At 42.9% G+C, this 19,615-nt stretch overlaps 1 protein-coding gene across 2 annotated transcripts in view; it reads right to left on the bottom strand.

Annotated features, from left to right (window-relative positions):
- ATP2B4 (ATPase plasma membrane Ca2+ transporting 4) overlaps positions 1 to 19,615 on the bottom strand; it is a 187,726-nt gene that overhangs the window by 75,271 nt on the left and 92,840 nt on the right. For both annotated transcript variants that reach the window (XM_054980106.1, XM_054980107.1), the window contains exon 3: positions 1,954 to 2,151. In XM_054980106.1, coding sequence (XP_054836081.1) covers positions 1,954 to 2,151 — 198 coding nt within the window. The remainder of the gene's footprint in view (positions 1 to 1,953; positions 2,152 to 19,615) is intronic.

Here is a 19,615-nt window from a genome sequence, read left to right as displayed (position 1 = left end):
CCCGGGATCATGACGACCTGCTCGCGCATGAGAAACGATGATGTGTGTAATGAGTGAGATAACCCACCAAAATTCTGTTAGCAGGCTGTCTCATTAAGGACCTGTGGAAGCGACCCAGGAGCAGTACCTTTAGCTGAAACAACTTTGAGATCAAGCTTAATGTTTCATTACACTCTCAGAATTGTTGCATTAAGTTGAAGAAGGGGACGCCTAGTGTGCCAAACTATGAGGGTGAATGAGGAAGCGGGCAGGAAAACACAGCCAACTAGGGAACTCATTGGGGAAATATTTATATTTAATCACATAAGGGAACAAAGGAAGGAAAATATAAAATTATGTTTACAGCCAGAGTTGAAAAACAGTGTAGATTAATGGACAGCACAGATTTACATTTACTGAGGGATTTGGCGAAGACAAAAGCCAAAACAGTATGGTTAAGTGGTTCGGCTGTGAATCAGCACTCTACTGGTTTGAATCTCACTACTGTCATGAGCTCAGTAGGTGGCCTTGGGTATACCACTCCACTCAGCCCCAGCTCCCCAGCTGTATTGTGGGGATAGTAATAACACTAAACTGTTAACCACTCTGGGTGAGGCACTAATCTGTCTAGAAGAGCGGTATATAATCGCAGTTATTATTATTATTCTCAAGAGCACAAAAATACTGTGCCTTGTAACAGGATCGCTGTATTGATTGAGCCATTCAATTGTAAGCAATTGCTCAATATACGGTAAGGCAGAGGAATTCTCCACTTGGAGAGGGCCCTAGCTGGAAGCACCAGGAGAGGAATGTTTTGTTTCCCCCACTTCATGACCTGTTCCTTGCCTACAGACAGCCCCCCAACCTTAAACGACTTCTCACTCACAACCATGAATCGGCCAGCAGAGTCACCAGCGCAGGTACCAGGCCCTGCAACAGACCCAGATGCCAGCTCTGCCCCTATATCTACCCAGGGAATACAATTGCAGGACCCAATGGCATCAACTACACTGTCTCTGGCTCTTACAGCTGCTCTTCCTCCAATGTGATATATGCCCTCATGTGCCAACAATGTCCTTCTGCTCTGTACATTGGACAAACCAGCCAACCTCTATGCAAAAGAATAAATGGACACAAATCTGACATTAGAAATGGAAACGTCCAAAAACCAGTGGGAGAACACTTCAATCTACCAGGACATTCCACCAAAGACTTAAAGGTCACTGTAGTTCAACAGAAACCTTTCAAAAACAAAATCCAATGGGAAGCTGCTGAATTGGAATTCATATGTAAATTTGACGCTATCAAGCTGGGACTGAATAGGGACTATGAATGGTTATCTCATTATCACAGGTAACTGATTTCCTTTACAGGATCAGGGGGAGTCCAGTGGCACCTGGCGTGGGCTTTCGAGGATCACAGTTCTCTTCGTCAGAAGCATCTGGCGGGGAGAGCTGTGATTCTCGAAGGCTTGTGCTGCAGTGGAATTGGTTGGTCTTGGAGGTGCTACTGGACTCTTTTTGATTTTGCTACTACAGACTAACACGGCTAACTTCTCTGAACCTTTACAGAAGCAAACTGATCTCCATATCAGAAGGAGCTGTTTGCATCTCCATATCAGAAGGAGTTGTTTGCATCTACTCCGCCCTCCCCTCTCCTCCTCTGTATCTGACCAGTTTCTTTTGGCCCTCCATGCATCTGACGAAGAGAACTGTGATTCTCGAAAGCTTATGCTACAATAAAATGGGTTAGTCTTAAAGGTGCTACTGGACTCTTTTTGAACATGCATTTGGAGTCCCACACATTGTAGCAGGGGAAGAGCATGCAAGCAGGATGCTGTTAACACCTACACAGGGAAAGTGAACGCACTGACTGCCATCCTGCATTGGATTCTTGTAATAAGGAGAGAACTTCCTGAATCAGGATCCCTTGCACCAGCATGCTGTGTACACACAGAAGTCACAAGTTACTCACGTTCATTGTCACCACCAGGAGGGCGATAGAAAGACAGACCGAGGGAGATTATGGCTGCAATTTCCAAGATGATCAATGTGACATCCTGAAGTGCTTCCCAAACCAACTGCAGAAAGGTTTTAGCCTTTTTTGGTGGGATGAAGTTCTGGCCAAATGCTTGCCTTCTTTTCTCGAGATCTGCAGGACTTCCAGACAGGCCTGGAAGCAAGGAGAGGAGAAAACAAAGAGAGTGTCACAAAACTATTACCACTCTGATCACAGCTTCCCCAATGGGGACACAACATGGCTTACACCATTCCTAACTCCTCCATTTTATCCTCAGAAAAATCTAGTGAGATAGGTTAGGTTGACAGTGTGTGACTGGCCCAAGGTCTAGAGTGTGTGAATGTGTGTGTGTGTTTTTTTGGCAGGGGGGATTAAACAAAAGTAAGGCTCTGGCCTAGTCACTGGCACATAATTTCTGGGTTACAACTTACAACCCAGAAGGGACAATGGGTAGCTCTATGAATTGCAGAATTCTATGGTAAAACTTTATGAGTTTCCAGCAATTCCTAGAGAAATCTACATGGTCTTTAAAAATATATTAAAATATTCTCTCCCCCTGCCCCAGTCTCTCATCCAACAGACTGACCACATCCAACAGCCTCAGAAACTCTGTAGCATCAAGTGTTCCATCCCCTGAGCCCAAAAATGTCCAAGAAAACTTTTCAAAGATTAAATCAACTAAACCAGAAGCACATTATACAAAGTAGATAAATGCGAATCTACTGAAGTTACATAATTCATTTTGGTCACAGAATCAGGAGATTTGAAAAGGCTTTTTTTTTTTTAAAGAAGAGGACTTCTAACGGAAACTTTACACGTGGAGATCGTCAGGGGTTACTAGGTGCCCTCTCTGCCTTTGCCTGTCACACCTCAGCTGGGCGACAGGTAGAAAGTCAGGCCAAATTCGAGAGGGAGACATCGCCCAGCATAATTACAACACTATAGCATAGTGGCTTGGCTGAGAATCAGCACTCTGCTAGTTTGACTCCCACTACTGCCATGAACTCTACAGGTTTCCTTGGGTAAGGCACTCCTCTCTGCCCCTGCTCCCCAGCTGTATTGTGGGGATAATAACACTGACTTTGTTCACCACTTTGAGTGTAGCACTAATCTGTCCAGAAAGGCAGTATATAAGCACACTGTTGCTGTTGTTACTATTATTATCCTGACAAAAGTGACATCATCATGTCAGGTGAAGCACCAGCATTCTCACAAAATTCTATGATTAAACTAGGCATGACATCATCATTCCAAGGATGCTGATACTGACATAAGTCCCTGTCTTCCTCATCTTCTGCCCTAAATTGTGCCTCTGAGTAATTTCTCTGGCCAAGTGTTTCTTATGAGCAAGGTATGTACAAGAGTCCAAAGAGAGACTCAACATTCTTGTGTTTGGTGCATGAGTAAACAAAGTATTCATTGTTTCCACATTAGGATTTTCAACATGGGAGTTATTTGAAGAAAACAGTTGCATGTAGACGCATGAAATTACCTTATACTGAATTAGACTATTGGTCCATCATGGTCTGTATTGTCTCCTTGGACTGAGAGTGGCTTTCCAGTGTCTCAGGGAAAGGTCTTTCACATCACCCATTATCTGGTCCTTTTGTCTGGAGATGGCATTGGCAGGTACTGCATGCCAGGCAGATACTCTACCATTGAGCTACAGCCTTTCCTCATAGGTTTCCTTGCTACTAACGTCCTTTCATACTCTCTTGCACAGGAGATCCTATTATCAGAGCAGCCCCCAGAAGCAACAAAGGAACATCAGCTGATACTGCACAAATGACACCGGATTCCAGATGTACAGGTGTTTCCCCCTCCCTCGTTCCTGTAGCCCTGATGTTGGGATATGAGATGCAGCTCAGCCTGCAGATGGGATGGGATAGGCAATAAATCCCTGAATGCAAAGTGTAACTGGTTTTGTTCAAATATTCAACAATCTCTGAGGTGATATGGGAGGGGGAGAGGTGGCAGGTCAACAAAGAGTTATGCTACAGTGAGCCAATTTCAGTCTCAGGATCAAACACACTCTGAAAGTAAGAATTTTTCTTTTCACATAAGGTAGAAAAGTGACTGTGGGAAGAGATGGATTCTTAAAGGAAATCTAGAGATATAAAATTTCCAGAAATTTTGAAACCACGGAAAAGAAATAGACTTTTTAGAGAGGGAGACAAATTTGAGGGAACAACAACAACATTTGATTTATATACCATCCTTCAGGACAACTTAACGCCCACTCAGAGCAGTTTACAAAGTATTTATGTTTATTTGTTTAACTGTACAATTTGCATATTTATGGAATTTAAAAGTATAAATATCTTCATTTTCTATAAGAAAAATGGGAAGTATACCAAATACTTGAGGAACAACTGCTAACTGCTACACCCCATGCCACCAAAGCACATGTATCTTTAATTTTTGCCATATAAGAGTTAGGGGGGGGAAGTTAAAAGTAGAAAACAAATTCTGTAGTTAACAAAAAGGTATTTGGATAGAAACTCTCTCACAGAGTCACAATAGGTAGGGTAGCCAGCATGTTTAGATATTAAGTTAAACTTTATAATACTGAAAACACTGGTATCTTTATAATAATTTATTATTATTAAACATGTAATACATTAATTGTTGCCAAAATTATTTACATTAAAACAAATATTGAAAATACAGTATATGTTTACAGTATATGTTTTCCCCAATGCTCCCCCAAATTTCCCATTTTTCCCTCTAGAAAAATTGAGGAAGTCTTCAAAGTTTTTCATGCTGTACATTTGCAAAGATTGAAATGCTTTGTAAGGCAAGCTTTTTCTCACTCAAAATTTTCTCATCAGAAAAACTGAGGGAGGGGAGAGGACTCCAGGGGGGAAAACAGAAAAAGATTTTTCTCCCTGGTCCTTCACATCTCTACTCTTACCTCTTCTTTGCTCCAACCCAAATAAATATTGGCCAAGTAATTCTACCTATTTCTGCCTTCAGTCTGACTACTATTTTTTTACACGAGACAGCAAATTAAGTATGGTCAGAGCTGCCTTTAAATCAGTCAGACTTTGTTTAGCAACGAAGATAGCAACAGAAAGTTCCCACCTCCAGGAATGAGGAGGATTAAGCCACACTGTGCAGCACGAATAGGTGAGTTAACCTTTCTGCTTATCAGGATGGGGCTTGTCCCAGTGGTAGAGGACCTGCCCTGCATACAGAAGGTCCCAGGTTCAGTCCATAGGATCTTCAGTTAAAAGGTCCAGATAGCAAATGATGTGAAAGACCATGGAGAACTACTGAGATTCTAGAGAGCTACTGCCAGACAGATCAGACAATGATCTGACCCTGACAGGCCAATGGTATGACTCAGTGTAAGTTAACTCTGTGTTCCTGCGACACAGTGGAAATTTTAAACTGATCAGCAGCTGGAACCAGCTAATGATTTTTTTTGCACACATGAAAATACTAGCCACCACTACTGACTTTCTTCAGCATTTCCTGCTATGCATTCTATCACGGACACAAAACATGCCAGGAATTCTCATTCTGAGAGCGAGAGAGAGAGAGAGAGAGAGAGAGAGAGAGAGAGAGAGAGAGAGAGAGAGAGAGAGAGAGAGAGAGATATGCATTTTTCCCCCAGCACAAAGTCACATCCACTTTCAGTAAGCCACCTTATATAGGTATTTCATTTGTACCCCATCCGCCTTCTCCAAGCAAGGAGCATGGCAGCATTCTAATGTTGGGACAGTGACTAGACCAAGACCGCCCAACAAGTTTCACAGCTGAGCTGAAATTTATTTTATTTATTTTAATTTATTAAGTTACTTATGCCTCACAATCCACTTATAATGGCCACCCCTTCTCCATTTTATCCCCACAAAAACAACCCTGGTGGTCAGTTAAGCTGAGAGAGTGCGACTGGCCCAAGGTTACCCAGCAAACTTCCATAACACAGTGAGTATTCAAGCCTTGGTCTCCCAGATCCTAGTTGGATATTCTATACCATGCAGGAATTTGAACACAGGTCTTCTGGTTCAAGAGCAACACTAGTTATTGCAGCACTTAATTTCATTTCATCCATATTTCTACAAAAGTATTTCTAAGGGTTATTGTAAAAACAAAACCATTTCTATCCTGTGCACATTATATGAATGAGAGAGCCAGTTTGATGTAGTGGTTAAGAGTGCAGGACCTTAATCTGGAGAACAGGGTTTGATTCCCCACTCCTCCACTTGTAGCCAGCTGGGTGATCTTGGGTCAGTCACAGCTTCTAGGAGCTCTCTCAGCCCCACCCACCTCACAGGGTGATTGTTGTTACTTTGTAAACTGCTCTGAGTGGGTGTTAAGTCATCCTGAAGGGCGTTATGTAAATCGAATGCTGCTGCTGCTGTTGTTATTTGTTCATGAAAAGAATAGAACAATAAAAATGCTACTGTAATAAAATCAAAAGCACTAAACACAATAAACCAATAATACAGCAAGATAAAGCCAGAAATTAACATTAACAGATAAATACTAATTAAAACAGCATCAAAGCAACACATAGCCCTCTAAAAGCCACATTTTCATAAGAGTAGAGTTCACAAGCAGGGAAACTTTTGGAAAATGTATTTTCAATTGGCACCTTAAGTATAACAGATTTGGTGCCCCACCCTTTCACCAAGCAGAGTTTTACATAACCTATAAAATTCATAATCAATAAGAAAACCAATTAGTTATAAAACTAAGAAAAAAAACCCAAACAGCAGCAGAACAGCAATATTAAGCAAATAAATTATGCAAACCACTAAAAGCTCAGAGTCTACCCACTAAATGATAGCAAGAAAGTGCCAGGGGACCACACTCAAGGAGGGAGTTTCATAGTCAGGGTCTTGCAACCCAAAAGATTACCCACCTAATTTTTAATGGTGGTAGGGAGCACTTGGAGAAGAGGCTTCTCTAACGTTGTTCTCAGGGTCATGGGTTCCAGCTGTGGCTGCCAACACCATTTTAAAGAAAAAATCAACCATTTAAAAATGTCATGAGGCCGTGATGCAGCAGGAACAGGGGAGGCCCCCCCCCCCGCCAATTTTTAAGTGATGAAACTGGGAGCTCTTCTGGCATTTGAAAAGGCCAGCGAGGAAACAAGCTTCCCTGTTCCCACTGCTGCAGACCCAATCAGGACTGAGCCCTCACAGCATTTTTCAATGGCTGAATGTTTAGTACGGCTCACAGATGCTGGGAAGACTGGTGTGGGAGAAGTTGATTCTTCAGATACCCGTATGTCAGAACATTAAGGGTTTTCATTGTCACAGCTTCAAATTGTGCATGGAACCAATTAAGTTCTTTAAGTATATGTGAAACACATTCACTGGACACTTCCTAAGATTCTTCAAAGACAGCCCTATGTATAATATATTGTAGTAATTCAGACTAACACCACAAAGGGGGCTAAGCCTAATGGGTGGCCAGGCATTACCAGCATGTGTGATATCTTTCATGATAGCAGATGACTTGCCCAAAATTAAACAGTAAAGTTTCGGTAGAGAGAAACTGAGGACAAACCTTGAGTGTTCGTCAGCAGCTGTATGCTCTAGAGATATCAAGATCTGTCTTCTTGAGATCTGTCATTTTAACACAGTAAGCTTTTCCAGTGCAACAGTCACTAAAAATTCCAACTACCTCTGAAGACACAGAAATGCCACAACGTGCCAGCTCCCAGGATGCTTCATTTGAGCAGGGAAGGTCAGAAAAGTGCCCCAGGTATAGTTAATATATGGCTGCTGCCTTCTTTGACATGTGGGATGCTGCTAGGGGTTCCCTGTGGGAAGATGCCCAAGCTTAGGAAAATTTGCCAGTCCCTACTGCTTCTCTCCTCTTTCCCCTGTGGATGAAGGGGGGAGGAAGAATCTTCTTGAGCTATTGGACCCTGCTGGCTTGAACAAATGTCCAAAAGAAAAATAATTTTTTCCAAAAAGCTAGCAGATCAGAGTGACTGGAGAACAGAGCTCTTGTAGAAAAAACAAACAAACAAAAAAGACTAAAAGACTAAACATTGCCCACCACAAGCTGAAATATCTTCCTAGCTTTAGGGGGAAAGGCAGCAGGTGGATACCAGATCCACAGAAAGAAGAGACTGAAATAAAATAATCCATGGCTTCCTGTTCCCAGCAATGGCATTCTCCAAGCCAATCTGTTCTATGCCTAGACTCTCTGGCTGGGCCGGAACCAGAGATGGAAAACAAATCATACTGGACTTGCAGGCATTGCCAGGGACAGAGTGGGAAGCTTCACAGAGGAAGCTCTGCATTTTGGATGGCAGATTCTCAAGAAAACACCATAGTTTTGCTACCAATCCCTGCCCTTTACATGTGATTGATAAATTTTAATCTGGGGGCTAAGAACATCATTCTGATTCTTTGCTACAAATCCATAAAAAAATTATAAGGTCACCACAGTGGAGAAGAGTAAGCACAGGGTAAAGTACAGGGGAGGCTGAGTTTTCGTACACTTGGGAAAGACCTGTACTAAGTGGCATGTCTATGTAAATAAAGCCAAGCATTGCCTTATTACATGCCATTCTGCACTGGAACTGTTTATTATAAACAAATCTCAAGATTATTTATAAAAAGAGACATTCCCCACTTCCCCCTACAAGATGAATCATATTCTATAAACATGTATGAGGACTTTCTAATTTTTTCTTCTCCAGAAGGCAAATATCCAGAAATTAGGCATGCCTAATTCTGATAACATTAGCATTCTGATAACATTAACATGAACAAGGAGTTCGTGAGTACTGGTACCACGTGGTGTCACATGGGTATTGTTAAAATGACCTATTTTGGCTACTTGGGGCCCAGATTGGGCCCCAAACAGCCTGGATCGGACCACTGCCAGGCAAGGGAGGGTTCCCCTGCCCGGCACCGGCCTGATCCTAGCCATTTCAGCCCTGATCTGGGCCGTTTGGGCCCCTAAATAGGCCCAAAATGGCCGAAACAGCCCGGATCGGGACCAAAACAGCCCAGATTGGGCTCACCCGGCAGCGGCCCATTCCAGGCTGTTCCAGCCCCAATCTGGGCTGTTTTGATCATTTTGAGCCCATTTATGGCCCAAAATGGGCTGGAACAGGCCAAAACGGCCAGGATTGAGCTGATGCCGGGCCGGGGAGGGTTCCCCCGCCTGGCAGCAACCTGAACCAGGCCGTGTCAGTGCCATTTTGGCTACCAAGGGCACATTATGGCCAGGATTAGCCTGTATTTCAGGCCAGGATTGTGCCTTTTGGGCCCGAAAAGACCAGCATCAGGCCCAAGCCAGGTGGAGGAAGACTCCCTTGCCCAGCAGCAGCCCGATCCTGGTCCTTTTCAGGCCCAAAATGGCCAGGATTGGGCTCAAAATGGCCAGGATCGGGCCACTGCCCGGAGGGAGAGCGCTCTGCCATGTGGCAGCAGCCCTTTCCAAGCTAACTGGATACATTGCGCTCGCTTGTATTGAGAGGCGCACCACCTCCTCCTGGGAGTTGCCCCATGAGCGCTCACCCATGTGGCAGCATTCCGTTCCAGGCTGATCTGGGCTGTTTCTGGCCCATTTTGGCTTAATTTGGGCCCTGAATGACCTGGATTGGTCCTTAAACAGCCAGGTTCGGGCTGCTGCCCTGTGGGGGAGTGCTCTCTCATGCGGCAACAGTGATCTGGGCTGTTTGGGGCCTGTTTTGGCCCAATTTGGGCCCGAAATGGCCCAGGTCCAGCCACTGCTGTGTGGGGGAGTGCTCTCCATGGCGGAGTGGCTGTTCTGGGCCGAATTGGACCTCCCCCCCCCCATGGAGCACAGGAGTGCTCCTGGGGCAGCTACACCTGTGTGATTACATCATTTCCCAGAAGTGATGTCATCATGCAGTCCTGGGAGCTCACGCTTGCATGTATTGAGAGACGCACTGCCTCCTCCCGGGAGTTGCCCCAGGTGAGGATTCCCCCACTTCTTTCCCCAGAAGAAAAGCCCTGACTGGTACATACTCCACTTGACTTCAAGACCATGTGTCTCCTCTTCCTTGCTCCCTTTGCAAGAACAATAACACGTTAAGGGTGTATCAGCATGAAAACATGATCCCAAGATTCTGCTCTTCAAGCTAATTAGTCCACTCCAATGTAACACTTTCATCCATGAAAGTGCTTTTTGCAATAATCCCCAAGGAAGAACAGACACTGAAATGAAATTCCATGTGGATTTTACAGGAACCAGGAAGAGATTTCTACCACCTCCTGTTCATAACCTTTTCTTGGAGTGAATGTTAAATAACTCATGCAGGTCGTATTAATGTTCACTTCTAAAATTCTTCCCATGCATTCCTTTATTGAGATAGTTCAATTAATGGTCTTTCAAATGAGAAACATTAATGCCTAAAGAAGTGTTCTATCATAGAACCATCACCATTCAGGCAGATTCTCTCACAATCTCACTTCAAGATACAGAGAAGCAATTAGGAGATCTGCAATCCTTCTCAGTGTTTAATACAAAGTGCTTCATGGCTCATGCTTCTCCTTGCCTCAGATGATCTAGTTCCCCATGGCATCTGCGAGATAGTGTCTGTCCTGACATTAACTCAAATAATTGTCCAAGACTCTCTCATCCTGCAAGAGCAACAACTGGAGAATTCCACAATGATTGCCTGGGCCATGGTAGGAATGCCGCAAAAACAGGGAGCTTTGTCTAGAGAAAGCATTCACCAGGGAGCAGGAAAGCTGTAGTTGGCATGAAGCCCTGCACAAATTGTAAACTGCTTTCACAAACATTGGACAATCCACTTTCAATGCACTTCAGCAATTGTTTGCAACAAGATTAGTCTTTTCACAGAAAAATCCTGTTGCAAATTATTGCTAAAGTGCATTGAAAGTGCTATTATCCAATATGCTTGAAAATGTCTTTCACTGCTTCTTTTCCTTACCGCTTGCCACTGATAAAAAACTTGCAACTGGGAAGAATAATGGAGGAAAGGAGAATGATGCAAGATACTGTGGGCAGAAAGGTGGGGTATAAATAAATTAAATAAACATGGTTCTGTTAATTCATAATTCTGACCCCCAAAATTTCAGAAGCCATTTCTAAATGCCTCACACTTCTGATGCACTTGTGATCAAGGTGAACACATACAAGCACTATGTATTTTCATATATTAACTATGGTTATATAAAATATGTTTTCTCTTAAGAGTATGAAATTATTGCAGCAAAATCACACTTAAGAATTGTTATCCTCCCCATGTTGATCCAAGGCACATCTGCTGTTGCTGCAGTATCATTTCCCCGCAAATGTTAGGACTTTTCTCTTTCACTACTAGTGCAGCTCATCAGAGGAATCACATAATAAACGCAACAACATTACTGTGTCACACAATCAGTCAGATATGGCTATACGTTGATGTCACTTACGGGCAACTGAAGCCAACAAAAATGGCCTACATTTTCAGAGGGGGAAAGAATACAAGTGGATGGATATGTTTTGATGCACTCTGATGATTATAATGCTCACCCCCTCTTTCAGAACCGAAGTGAATATCAGGCCAATTGCCTCAGAAACCTTTAACAAATGCTTTTATCCCATAAAAGGAGCAGTCCTCACTCCAAACGCAAGGGACAGGACATATTCCAACTACAGAGGCCAACACACCCTGTTTTGCCATGTTGCAATAGTTACAATACTCACCTTCTCTGTCACCACCATAAGGCATTATGGCAACACAGGGCATTTGGGCCTCAGAAACTGGGAAATGTTCTCTCCCAGCACTAAGAATCAGGGCTAGAGTTGCCAGTCCCTGCTGGGGTGGGGGATCCCCTACTCCCACCCTCCACCCCCTGCCCCCACTTACCTGGCCGGCAGTGGAAAAGGCAGGGGAATGTGCCTCCTGGGGTGTGCTCCTGGGCTGCGCAGTGTGCTCCTGCGCACAGCAGTGGCCCAATTTGGTCTGAATTGGGCCCAATTTGGTCTGAATTAGGCCCAATTCAGGCCGCTTGCAGAGCATAGGAGCACTCCAGGGCCCATTGTGCCACCCCATAAGAACAGCCATGTTGGATCAGGCCAATGGCCCATCCAGTCCAACACTGTGTAACACAGTGGCCAAAAAACCAGGCATCATCAGGAGGTCTGCCAGAGGGGAAGGGACACTAGAAGCCCTCCCACTGATTGCCCCCCCAAACACCAAGAATACAGAGTATCACTGCCCTAGACAGAGGGTTCCATCTATACCTTGTGGCTAATAGCCTCTGATGGACCTGTGTTCCATATGTTTATCCAATCCCCTCTTGAAGCTGTCTATGCTTGAAGCTGCCACCACCTCCTGAGGCAGCGAATTCCATGTGTTAATCACCCTTTAGGGGAAGAAGTACTTCCTTTTATCCATTCTAACCCAACTGCTCAGCAATTTCATTGAGTGCCCACGAGTTCTTGTATTGTGAGAAACGGAGAAAAATACTTCTTTCTCTACCTTCTCTATCCCATACATAATCTTGTAAACCTCTATCACGTCACCCCTCAGTTGTTGTTTCTCAAAGGTAATAAACCTCAAGCGCTTTAACCTTTCTTCATAGGGGAAGTGTTCCATCCCTTTAATCATTCTAGTTGCCCTTTTCTGCACTTTTTCCAGTGCTATAATGTCTTTTTTGAGGTGTGGTGACCAGAATTGTACACTGTATTCCAAATGAGGCCGTACCATTGATTTATACAGGGGCATTATGATACTAGCTGATTTGTTTTCAATTCCCTTCCTAATAATCCCCAGCATAGCGTTGGCCTTTTTTATTGCTGTCGCACACTGTATTGACATTTTCAGTGAGTTATCTACCACGACTCCAAGATCTCTCTCTTGGTCGGTCTCCGCCAGTTTGGACCCCATCATTGTGTATTTATATTTGGGATTTTTGGCCCCAATGTGCATTACTTTGCACTTGGCCACGTTAATCCTCATTTGCCACATTGATGCCCACTTGCTCAGCCTCCACAGATCCCTTTGGAAAACTTCCCTGGTTCTCACCGCCCTGAACAATTTAGTGTCACCCGCAAACTTAGCCACTTCACAGCTTACTCCCAACTCTGAATCATTAATGAACAAGTTAAAAAGCACCGGACCCAATACTGAGCCCTGCGGTACCCCACTGCTTACCACCCTCCACTGTGACTATTTCCCATTTATACTTACTCTCTGTTTCCTATTTGTTAGCCAGTTTTTGATCCACGAGAGGACTTGTCCTTTTACCCCGTGACTATTGAGCTTACTTAGCAGCCTTTGATGAGGAACTTTATCAAAAGCTTTCTGGAAGTCCAGGTAGACAGCATCTATTGGTTCCCCTTGTCCATATGTTTGTTCACTCCCTCAAAGAACTCTAACAGGTTCGTGAGACAAGATCTTCCTTTACAGAACCCATGCTGAGTCTTCCTCAATAGCTTTTGTTCATCAATGTGCCTACTAATTCTCTCTTTAATAACGGTTTCCACCAACTTACCCAATATTGATGTTAGACTGACCGGCCTGTAACTTCCCGGATCTCCTCTGGAACCCATTTTAAAGATGGGGGTGACATTAGCTACCTTCCGGTCCTCAGGAATGGAGGCAGATGTTAATGAAAGGTTACATATCTTTGTCAGGAGATCCACAAGTTCACATTTGAGTTCTTTCAGAACTCTTGGATATATGCCATCCGGGCCTGGTGATTTGTTAGTTTTTAAATTGTTTATCAGTCGTAGGACCTCCTCTCTTATCACCTCAATCTGACTCAGGTCTTTCAATACTCCTTCCGAAATCAGCGGTTCTGGAGTGGGCAAGCACCTCTCATCTTCTACAGTGAAGACAGAGGCAAAAAATGCATTTAGCTTCTCTGCCATTTCCCTATCGTTCTTCAGTAATCCTTTTACTCCTTGATCATCCAGGGGCCCCACTGCCTCCCTGGCTGGTTTCCTGCTTCTAATATATTTGAAGAAATGTTTATTGTTGGTCTTTATGTTTTTTGCAATGTGTTTCTCATAGTCCCCTTTTGCCTGCCTGATCACAGACTTGCATTTTCTTTGCCACAGCCTGTGTTCCCTTTTATATACCTCACTCCGACTAGTTTTCCACCTTTTAAAGGAAACCTTCTTACCTTTTATAGCTTCCTTTACTTTGTTAACCATTCAGGTTTTTTATACCTATTTGTGCCTTTCCTAACTTGTAGTATATATTTTATTTGAGCTTCTAGGATTGTAGTTTTAAATAATCTCCAAGCTTCCCCAAGAGTTTTGACCCTTTTGACCTTTCCTTTCAGTTTCTTCTTCACATGCCCCCTCATCTCAGAGAAGTTACCCCTATTAAAGTTACAAGTGGTTGTATTGGTCTTTTTGGGCAACTCCCAATTTATGCAAATGCTGAACTCAATAACATTATGGTCACTGTTCCCAAGCGGTGCAACCGCTTTTACATCTTTCACCAGATCTTGGGCATTACTTAGGTCCAAGTCCAGGATCGCCTCTCCCCTGGTAGGTTCCGCAACCATCTGCTCCACAGCACAGTCATTGAGAGTGTCTAGAAACTCAGTCTCTTTCTCCCGACTTGAACACATGTTGACCCAATCAATGTGTGGGTAATTGAAATCACCTATTACTACACTTATTTCGTCTAGCCACTATCCTTATTTCTTTCATCATGTTATAATCATCCTCCATCTTTTGATCTGATGGGCGATGAACTCCTATAGTTGTTTCCTTTTGGGCCCACTATTTTAATCCATAGCATTTCCAGAAGCAAATCTAATTCTCTTATCTTCTCAATCTTACTGGACTGTATATCCTCTCCGACATACAGAGCCACCCCACCTCCAACCCTTCCCTCTCTATCCTTACGATATAATTTATATCCAGGAATTGCCGTATCCCACTGATTTTCCTCATCCCATCAAGTTTCTGTAATGCCAAAAGTGTCTATGTTTTTCCCCAACACTAAGCATTCCAACTCCCCGATTTTACCTCTGACACTTCTAGTATTCGTATATAAACATCTATAATTTTCCAGGCACATTCGGTCCTCAACCTTCCTCCTGCTGCTTCACATTTCTTATTGCCTCCTGCCAGGCAGTTCATATTGTTTGTCACCGTCTCAGTGGACAACTCTAATCCATTTCCCTGTAGAAAAGTAACAGCTAACCCTTCATCTCTTTGAGATGAACCATCCCAAACCAGAGATATTTTGTCTCCTGCCAGCTTTCCCCCAAGATTCAGTTTAAAAATTGCTCTCCCACCTTTTTGATTTTAAGCGCCAGCAGCCTGGTTCCTTCTCGGGACAAGTGGAGACCGTTTCTTTTGTACAGCTCCCACTTGTTCCAAAAAGCATCCCAGTGCTTCACAAACCTGAACCCTTCCTCCCCACACCATCGTCTCAGCCACGCATTGGGACTCCTAATCTGAGCCTGTCTCTCTGGCCTTGCGCGTGGAACAGGTAGCACTTTTGAGAAGGCTATCTTGGAGGTCCTGGCCTTGAGTTTCCTGCCTAGCAGCCTAAATTTTTCCTCCAGGACCTCACACTTGCATTTCCCCACATCGTTAGTACCAACATGTACCATGACCACTGGCTCCTCCCCAGTACTGTCTACCAACTTATCTAGAACCCATGTGATGTCCGCCACCTTCGCACCAGGCAGACAAGTCACCATACGGTCAGTACGTGGGTTTTCCACCCAGATGTCTACCTGCCTAAGGATTGATTCACCAACTACCAAGAGCCCCCTCCCTCCCTGCCCAGGGATGGTTCCTTGGTGCGAAAGGATACTCGTTCACCAACTGAAGAAGAGGTTCCTCCTGAGGGCACATTCCCCTTATCCTCAGCACGGTGCCCTGTCTCCTCTTGACCCTCATGCTCCCTGGCAGCAGTGGGGCTGCCATTCTCAGAGTGGGACACATCTAACAAATCCCCGAGCAGCACTCCTGTGCTCTGCAGCAGTTCTGAAGTAATGTCATCATGCAGGCTAGGAGTATGCGTACTTTGCACACAAGGGCACCATTGAGGTAAGTGCCAGGTCTCCTACTTCCCGCTCAGAGGGTAAGGGGACCTGGCAACCCTATGCAAGGGACAGACATTATTGCACTTTTGTAAGGAGAAAGCATCCGTGAAAATGCTTTCTCCCCATTATGCCTCCACTCTAATTTTAATTCTTTTGCAAACTTTAAAATGGCATTCCTTTTTTCATTCTTATGAATATATTATTATTTATTTAAAGCATTTCTATGCCACCTTTCAACCCTGTTAGGCTCCTCAAGACACTGAATACTCATATGCGAAGATGCATCATTTGTACTCTTGTAAATATAGTAATCTTTTGACATGGTAACATCTTCATTTGCACAACTAGAACATGTATGCTAAGGAATGACTGGCTGAAGCAGCCTTAAGTCTACAAAAACCATGGCACAGTGCAACAGTGAGTAAAAAAATGCATGTCTAAAACATCAGGGCCTTTTGCTGAAGCAAACATTTAACAAAACAGAAGGAATATCATTACAAACTGAGCCAATTGAACTTTAAAAAGACTGATGGATTTTCCATAGAAATCTACTCTGGCCTGGGAAAGTCTTGCCTAGGAAATTTGTTTTGAATGCCATTACAGCAGCACGTCTAGAGAGTGCAAGAATCTATAAAATATTGTCAGCTCCTCATTTAAAATAATGGATGGAAATATTCCAGGGTTTGTTGTGTATTATTAAATTAACATATTTGATTCAACCAAAAAACATCCAGACCTTGAATATATGAGAAAAGTTATTTCAAAATATGAATTAGTATGTAAATGTGAAAATATGTAAAAACAAAAATATAATTTTGGTTCATAATTAACAATCTTTTTGTTACTCAATATTTTTGCATACAAATAATGCATAAATTAAAAAAATTAAAAAGCCTGGCTGAGAATAGAAAATCACCCCAGGAAGCAAATAGAAGGGCTAGAATCTTTGTATTGTGCTCTGTTTGAATTGATTTTAAATGCAAAAGTACAGCTAAAGCTGAAGTGATCCAGGCCATTCTACGACCTCAGGGCTCTGCCATTTCATTAGTGCCTGATTCCAGCACACTGGGAATCTGCCTTGGTCAACTTTCCACCCTTTTGTCACCCATACCTAGACAATAAGATTTTGGTCTGGACTTCCGGTTTGGGATCCATGGAGGTCTAACGCAGCTCTTAAAGCTGAGCTGTCCGGACTGCTGTTTTGAGGGCTGGAGGGGCCGAAATCGCCCGCAGCCAACTGCTCTCAGGTGGAGAGCAGGCTTAGTACACTCAAGAACCTCAGGGCGCGTTGATCTCGGGCGAGGGGGGGTCCTACACAACGGACTCTCTCCCGTCCCTTGAGGTCCCACCCGAAGACAGGTTTTGCCAAGATCTCTGCAGTAGCTCCGGAGCCAATTCGGTTGGCATAAGACCTACATGCCCAAGCTTCAAACAAGGGTAAAGGGAACTGATGTGAATGGAAGATTGGAACAGTGATTACAACCCGAGAAATCGACTAAGAAGGTAAAGATCACTATCTCTTGAAACGGGACAGATTAACTTAACAAACGAAGTATTAAAGTTAATTTTAAAACTGCGACAGACTGAGTATGAGGAGGGGAAATCCCGGCAAGAAAATTTTTTAAAGAAGGACTAAGCATAACGAAGTTATTAAAGAAATTTGATCATTGTTTTACATACCTGTGGTGACAAAGAGATAGTGGACTGTGAGAAAGTTTTAACATCGCGAGAACTGCTGTGTGTGGCTGAGGAACAGGAAGTACGTCACAACGATAGAGAAGCTGGAGAGAAGCGGCCGTCTCCACGTTACAGGAAGTAGAAGAACGCCATTTTGGAAAGGGGAAGGGTCGCGGCTTCAGCGGAACAGGAAGTAGGCCATCTTGGATTACAAATAAAGGGGGAATAATCATAGAGGAACCATAGAGAAAAGACGCCCGACATTTTGGACTCTGTAATCGGTTTTTTTCAAGAAACAAAGTGATTTTGGGACTTTTAAAAGCAAAAGTATAGAAAGTAAAACGCCACGGAGTTGAGGAAAAGGGCGGGCACGTGGGAGCGAGGCAAGGCTAGCCCCACAATGTCGAAAAAGGAGTGGCAGGCGGTAGTTGAAAGTTTAGATACAAAAGTTTCAGAAGGAATTAAGGAGCTTAAAGACATGATACCAGAGAAGGCGAAAGAGTTTAAAGAGACACTTAGAAAAGAACTGGCGGAAGTGACGGAAGGTATGGAAAAGATACAAAACGACTTGCAAGCCACGCAGCAAAGAGTTAATGTAGTAGAAAACGCGGTGGATACTCTAGTAGACACGCAACGAACTGAGATGAGGGTGATGAGAGGTAGAATGGCAGTTGCGGAAAGTAAACACATGGAGAAGCAGTTAAGGTTTCATGGCTTGCCGGAAACTGAAGGAAAGACTGCCCAAGAACAGATTATCCAGGACAGTTTAATATGGATTGGGGGAAACTGAAGCAATACTTGGAGAAAAAATGGGATGTGGAAGGGAAACTGTGGCAGTTTGAGAATTATTGAGACTCTATAAAAGAAGAGAGAAGTGGCTTTACCGGGAAAGGGGGATTTAATTATTAAATTCTAAGCTATGATTAGGGTTAAGATGAAAATTTTGTTTTATTATTCACAGTATTAAATAAATAGATGTATTATTATGAATGTATATGATGCATATATATGAGCATGCTAGCTAGGTATTTTTAATGTAGCTAAGTTTTTAGTATAACAGATATTTTATATAATTAAAATCGATTGAGAATAAGAAATGTTTAAAGAAATATATAGAATATAAGTTAAATTGATTAACTTATATGGGGGAGAATAAAGAGATTAAGTAAGGGAATAGAAAATGGATAAAATGTTATACTAATAATATAAAGATTAGTAAAATATGCTAGCAATGTGTTATTAGAATATAGGATTTAGTAAAGGTGGGGTTAAAGGTAATTCTGTGTTATAAAAAAATAATAAGCTTAGAAGAGAGTCTAAATGTATGTTTAATAGATTATATGAGGTAATAAGTAAGTAAGTAATAAGATAGACAAAGGGTTGGAAAACTGTTGGAAGTCAAACAAAAGGGGGGAGGAAAGGGAGGGGGTTAGAAGTAGATATTTACAAAGGGGGAATGTTTGTATTGAATGACTATATATTCTAATCCAATAAAAATTTTGCAAAAAAAAAAAAGATTTTGGTCTGAAATATCCCTTCCAAAACATACATGCTGTGCATGTTGTTCTCTCAGCTGGAACATTTATACAGCAAACATTATCAGATAAGGACTCACACTAATTCCAATATGCTGAGGCCAAGCCAACAGATTAAGAAAAGTTTTTTTAAGAGAATATTTTAGCAGTAGCCAATCTCCTACTGTATATATGCTATGAGACTTCTTTCACAATCAAGAAAAATGTCTAGAAGGAAGCTAACAAAACAACAGGAGAGAAGGCCACATATAAGAAAGAAAGGGAGTTTGAGAGAAAGGGAAATTTAAAGGATATGAGAAAAGCAAAAGCTCTATTTGTTTAAGGAAAGAAAATATCCTTTTCTCTGTAAGGGACTACACAACAACGTGATTCCTTTGAAAAACCGCCCTTTAAAATTATTCTGCAGTCATTTTTTGTTTCGTCAAGAACAGC

Source organism: Eublepharis macularius, chromosome 5, assembly GCF_028583425.1.
Source record: "Eublepharis macularius isolate TG4126 chromosome 5, MPM_Emac_v1.0, whole genome shotgun sequence".
Lineage (NCBI taxonomy): Eukaryota > Metazoa > Chordata > Lepidosauria > Squamata > Eublepharidae > Eublepharis > Eublepharis macularius.
The sequence above is the reverse complement of the archived record's forward strand: the minus strand, read 5'-3'. Positions and strand labels throughout refer to the sequence as shown.